General features: G+C 37.4%; 1 protein-coding gene across 1 annotated transcript; it reads right to left on the minus strand.

Annotated features, from left to right (window-relative positions):
* Positions 1–2526: 2526 nt before the first annotated feature.
* Positions 2527–3037, minus strand: LOC138899152 (uncharacterized). The gene is made up of 2 exons (XM_070185274.1): positions 2736–3037; positions 2527–2692 (listed from the first exon to the last, which is right to left on the minus strand). The coding sequence occupies exons 1-2, from the start codon at positions 3035–3037 to the stop codon at positions 2527–2529; spliced, it is 468 nt and encodes a 155-aa protein (XP_070041375.1).
* Positions 3038–6551: the final 3514 nt, after the last annotated feature.

The following is a 6551-nucleotide window of genomic DNA, read 5'->3' on the forward strand; positions in this document are numbered from 1 at the left end:
AGATCTTGTTTTGATTCCACGGATTGGATCAGTGATTATGTTCCTAATGGTATGAGAATACTTGTAAGGTTTCACAATAAATTGGTTTTCTCTAGATGTTCATTCAATGTTTTGTGGTTGTGAAATAGGTTCATGGACAGGTTCCCTCGAGATTTGAGGATCAGTTTCTCTCTGTTTAGTTCCCCCTGTCAGGTTTCCCTGGGTAGAAGGACCTATTCCATCACATGTTCCTTCCTCTGGTGCAACTTTAGGCTGGACTATTACTTTAATCCCAATTTCTTCATCATCTGATTACTACCTCTCTGAAGGAATGTTAGTTTCATCAAAAACAACATGTACACTTTCTTCTAAAAACATAGTTCTTTTGTTATAAATCTTATAAGCTTTACTATGTGAATAATATCCTAAGAATACTCCCTCATCACTTTTGGGATCAAACTTACCTAGGGAGTCATTTCCATTATTGTGCATAAAGCACTTGCATCCAAATGCCCTACAGTAGGATATATTTGGCTTTCTCCCTTTAAGTAATTCATAAGGAGTTTTCTCAACAAGAGGTCTAGTCATGCACCTATTTATGATGTAGCATGCAGTGTTCACAACCTCTGCCCAGAAGCTATGATGTAATTTACTAGCAAGTAGCATAGTCCTAGCCATTTCCTCCAGTGTCATATTCTTTCTTTCATCTACTCTATTTTGTTGTGGAGTTCTAGTAGTAGAAAAATTATGATCTATGCCACGATAATCACAAAATATAGAAAATCTAGTATTCTCAAATTTTGTACCATGATCAGACCTAATTGATGCAAGTTAATTACCTAGTTGTTTCTAAGTTTTTTCTAACAAATGAAGTGAACATGTCAAATGCTTCATCTTTAGATATTAAACACAGTGTCCAAGTAAATCTAGAGTAATCATCAACAAGCACCGTAACATATCTCTTATCACCTCTGCTCATTGTTCTCATTGGTCCACACAGATTCATATGGACCAGTTCCATCGTCCTGGTAGTACGTACCATTTTATTGCTTTTACAAGAGGATCTTACCTGCTTCCCCCTTGCACAAGCCTCACAAACTTTATCTTCCTTGAACTTAATGTTAGGTAGCCCTATCACCAAGTCCTTGGAGACTAGTTTGTGGAGTTTGCTTAGACTTGCATGTCCAAGTCTTTTGTGCCAAAGGAGGGGATCATTGTCCAACACACTTAAGTAAGTGAGTTCATTATCTAGAAGTGTGGACAGATCCACCACATATATGTTATTCACTCTATTTCCCTGCAAAACTATCTTGTCAGTTGTAAGATTTATCATAAAAGAATTTTGTAGAGGTGAAGGCTACCATGTTACCTCTATCACACAATTGTGATACACTTATTAGACTGTACTTCAATCCATCTATCAAGTAGACATTCTCAATAGAGTGAGAATCAGACTTACATACCTTTCCAACCCCAATTATCTCATCTTTCTTTCTATTTCCAAAGGAGACATTACCTCCTTTAAGGTCCTCAAGTGAAAGGAACTGGTTCTTGCTCCCTGTCATGTTCTTTGAGCAACCACTATCCATGTCCCATATTTGGTTGCTCCCCTTCGCTTGAACCTGCAAAAGGAAATTGGGGATTAGTCTTAGGAACCCAAACTAATTTGGGTCCCTTATATAGGCAAAAGAATAAATCAAATTCATTTTAGCTCAACTTGGCAGCCTATTTTTCCCTAGAATAATTTTTTTGTTCTTTTGATCTGCCTTTTCTTTTGAAGTGAAATCTCTCTTATAGTGACCAGTGTTACCACCATGTGTGAAAATGTTATTCTCAGGGAGTGTGAGGTACTTGCTTTTGGGATCCCACTTAGGTGCAGAGTTCCTAAAAACCAATTCCTCTTCTGTTGCTACTATGATATTCTTGTAGCCATAAAAGTGCATCAGAGGACCTATTCCATTTACAAGATCTATCTAACTCATGCTTAACCTTGTTCAGGTCTTCTTTTAAGACTCTTACTTGTTCATTCCTTTTATACAACTCATCCTTCATTTTACCTATATTCTCTTCTAAAGTGAGTTGTGTGTCACCGGCTATCTTTTAACCAGTTCATAATTTAAATTTTAGATTTTCAAATCTAAGTTCTAGGATAGTTGTATCAAGTGCATGAATCCGGTTCTTTAACATAATATTTTAATTTTTAGTTTCACAAGCCCTAAGTTCCAGGGTTTTGCACTTAGCCTTCAAAATGACACATTCTTTTGACAGCTGTTCCTTTTCATTATTCACATCCTCAGATTCATCAATCAACTCTAGTAGTAATTCAGATAATCTTTCTTTAGACAAAAATATAATCTTGTCTTTGTGATGAAAGACACTTACCTTGGCTTCTTCATCAGATTATCCAATAGTCATTATTGCTCGTTCATCATTATCATCATCATCGGAGCTTTCATCTGAGTTTTCTCTCCAAGCAACAACCATAGCCTTGGTTGATCCTTTGTTATTGCCTATTTTTGGATGAACTTGTTCTTTCTTCCTGTTTCTTCATTCAGCTCTTTCCTTCTTCCATTCAATCTCCCACAAAGGACAGTTCTTGATCATGTGATCAGTCTTTCCACACTTGTAGCAACCAGCATTGGTTTTCTTCTCCGAAGCTCTTGCCTTGTTGTAGTTTCCACTTCTTGAGGAACCCTTTTCTCCCCTTAGCAACCTTCAGTGATTTTGAGTGCTAAATTTCTTTCATTCTTAGGTACATCCATTTCATGGTTTGTCTCCTAAGTTCATAAGCAGTGAGATTTCCAATCAATTCATCTAAAGAAAGTGTAACAATATTCTCTAATTCCTGAATAACAGTGATCTTGCTTTCCCAAGTAATTGGAAAGACCCTAGTAAGTATCTTCTCAACCCTTTCTTCTTTAGGTATAATTCTGCCAAGAGATTTTAGTTCATTTTTCAATGAAGTGACCCTTGTGTACATCTCCTGGATGGTTTCTCCATTGTTCATAGCAAAGTTTTCATACCGAGAGTACATTGAAGTTCCTCTTGATCTCTTCATCTGAGTTATTCCTTCATGGGCCACTTGCAGTGTGTCTCAAATTTGCTTGGCAATAGAACCACCTTGGATTCTTCTGTATTCATCTGGACCACATCTACAAACAAGCCATTTCTTGGCCTTGGCATTGTTTTCCCACTTCTTCAAATCCTTAACATTGCAATCAACTCTTGTCTTTGGCACATCTACTCCTTCAGTATTTTTCTTCAAAGTAGCAGGTGTACTATCAATGATAATGTCCCATAGCTCATAGTCATCTCCCTGTATGTGATCTCTCATTCTTGACTTCCACCAAGAGTAGTACTACCCATTAAAGAGTAGTAGTCTAGCAGTAGATTGCCCTTCCCAATTTTCATATGGTGCACTCATCTTGATCTTCTCCTAAGGTGTTATCCTCTTTAAGGATAACCTGCTCTGATACCAATTGATGGTTTATACTTCAATACCATACAAGAGTGGGTGATTTGTGTAGTGTCCAATTTTTTGCGTGCACAGATTATAGAAAGAACTGCTTCTTCTACTAGTTTCTTCACTACAGTTACGGAATAATAAATACAAAAATTAAAGAACATAAGAATTTTTATGTGCAAAACACCCAGCTCAAAAGGTAAAAACAAATACGACCTACTTTCCAGTAGGATTTTTTCCAACACTTCACTATATCACTGAGCCAAAAACAACGTTTACAAAACTCTTGTAAGCCGAAAGAGTACCTCTAACCCTTTGTTACAAATATGTTTATCATAAAGTTTTTTACTAGCTTGCAATTGATAATAAGTTCTTTCAAAATTGACTATTTTATTCTTCTGGAATGAAATTCAGCGATTTACGGACTAATAAGTTCCTCTGGAGTATTTTGCTCTCTTTTTTTCAATTGATGAGATGCTTATGATTAGACGAACTCACAAGCTAGTCATCCACACTTGCATCTATTTGATGTATTATCACATGATTCGTATCATTCCTTGAGAATCCTATCATTCACTTGTCATGTGTTACCATCAAAAAATCAATTAATACTCGCAGCTTCCTCATAACTCTAAAAGGGGCTTATGAACTAGTGACCACCGTTGCAACCCCCTCCCCCCCCCCCCCCCACATACACAAACACAAAAAAAAATGAAAAAGAACAAGGAGGTAGGATCTTCCTATTTTGAGCTTTCTTGTGGCTTGCACTACTATAAGATGAAGATGAAGACAATTGCTTGCATACTATATTAATCAGACAATAAGATTGAGTCAGATTATGATTTTTGAAACGTCTTCAAATATATTTGCAGGCTTTAATATCAACATTTTCAATGGTAAATTTCAGCCTAAAGAAGTAATAAGTACATTCAGCAGATAAATTTAGCAAATTAACCATACTAGCCACAGGTACTATTCCATGGTTAGCAAGTTCTTCTTTGTTGGCCCCTCGAATCAGAGGTGGATCAAGGATTTTAACTCTATGGGTTCGGTCTTTAGAATTCTTAGTATTGGACCAATATATTTTTAAAATTATGGGTTCAGACCCACTATGTGTTGCAAGTTTAGTGAATCTTTACACTAAAATTATATTCTGTGTCAAAAGTACTGGATTCATATGAATCCGGTACAATATCACTACATACGCCTCTGCCTCGAACGCCAAAAAACAAAATAATGGGATGGTTGTCACTCTTAGGTGTGGAGCCAAGTGTGCTAAAAGGGGTCCAATTGAATCCCTTTCGTCCGAAGTTTACACTATACGAATAAGATGAAAACAAACTTTTTTATATATATGTGAATTATTTAATCCCCTTGATAGTTAAATGTATTTATGCACTGTGCAAGTTTGCATTTTTTTAAATCTCCTTGCTATAATTTTTGTCTTCGCCACCGAGTGCGAACGAGTTCATTCTTGACTTTAGCCCTAAGCAATTTGGTGTACGGTAAAATTGAGGATAAAGATACCCACGATTTCTCGGATGAAGAAATGAGAAGATAGCGTTGTCTAACGTGACTCGGGTAACGTTGAGGGCTCCCCAAATCAGAGCCTGGGGGGACGAATGACGTACCAAAAATCGGATATGGCCAAACATTAGAGGAATCGAGCTCGAGCAAAATAAAGAATTGAGGCTAAATTAAAGACGTTTAGAGAGGATGAACGAGGGGCCGAAATATCCGCCATCAATCGGATATTACGACACGAATATCACCTGATATCAACTGTGGATCATAAGTTACTAAAAGTGAAGAATTTTTACCTTATTTAGATTTGTACTAGGATTGAAACTCCTCTACTATATAAAGGGGAGAACCTTTTAATTTTTCAACCACTGTTGGCACACATTTCAAAGCAATAAAGCTTATTTTTTCTTCTATCTCTTGTTAAAAGCCCGTCACGAGGGCTCAATCGGAACTCGTTTCAGCATTCAACTTAAAGCCAGGCTTAATTGTTCCATCATGTTTGGTTTGATCTTTGTTTTCTCTTTTATTTGAGTATTTGTTGTTCTTAGATCATTCGTGTTAAATTAAATCATGTATCCTTTAAACCACGTACAAATTTAATTGGTACTCATTTTAAGGGTAAACAGTTTGGTGCCCACCATGGGGCTAAGGATAATAGTGGTGATTTAATACGAATCTCTATAACACACCCTATTTTACACTTGCTCTTTGAAGTTTGATTTCTGGTCTATTCGAAATGTCAAATTCTCCGTCTGCTCATTTGAACGTCGACATCGAGTCAAGCCACCACGGTGAAAATAATAATGCGGTATCATGCAATGGCATGCCCCCTATTGACCCTAATGGCATCCCAATCACTGACCTAGTCGATGACACTTCACAAGTTGCCATCAATATCAACCTACCAACTGATTCAAAAAATAGCGTTCGGGGGGCACCTCTACCATTGGCTCGACAAGCGCCCAAAAGGGGAGGTGATGGAGTTAGCTTACGATTGATTTTTGAAATGTTACAAGCTCAGCAAGTGACAATAGTACAACTGCAGAGTCAAAATCACGCACAGAACATGGCCGAACACGAGTGTGTTGGAGAAGATGCTCGGGGAGAAGAACGAATTGTCACATAACCAGATGGATTTAGACCCGAGAAAGCTTCCGAGGTGATGAAAATTCTCGATGCACTAACAAAATGGGGGGAGTCTAACGAAGAGAAGATAGAGGAAAATGACAAAAAGGGGGAGACATACAATTCAAGAGTCGATTCGATCACGGGAGTGCCTCCGATATTTAAAAGACCGGATTCCAAAAAGTTCATTCAGAAACCTTTTCGCCCCGAGTGTGGCATCAAAACCAATTCTGAAAAGGTTCTAAATTACCGATATCCCCAAATATAACGGGACCACGGATCTAAACGAGCATATAAACTCCTACACGTGTGCAATAAAAGGCAATGACCTCAAAGACGAAGAGATCGAGTTGGTGTTGCTGAAGAAATTTTGGGAAATCTTATCCAAATGAGCGATGATATGGTACCATAACTTATTTTTAAATTCTATAGATTTATTTCCTATGCTTGCAAATGCCTT

This window comes from Nicotiana tomentosiformis, chromosome 9, assembly GCF_000390325.3.
Source record: "Nicotiana tomentosiformis chromosome 9, ASM39032v3, whole genome shotgun sequence".
NCBI classification, from domain to species: Eukaryota; Viridiplantae; Streptophyta; class Magnoliopsida; order Solanales; family Solanaceae; genus Nicotiana; species Nicotiana tomentosiformis.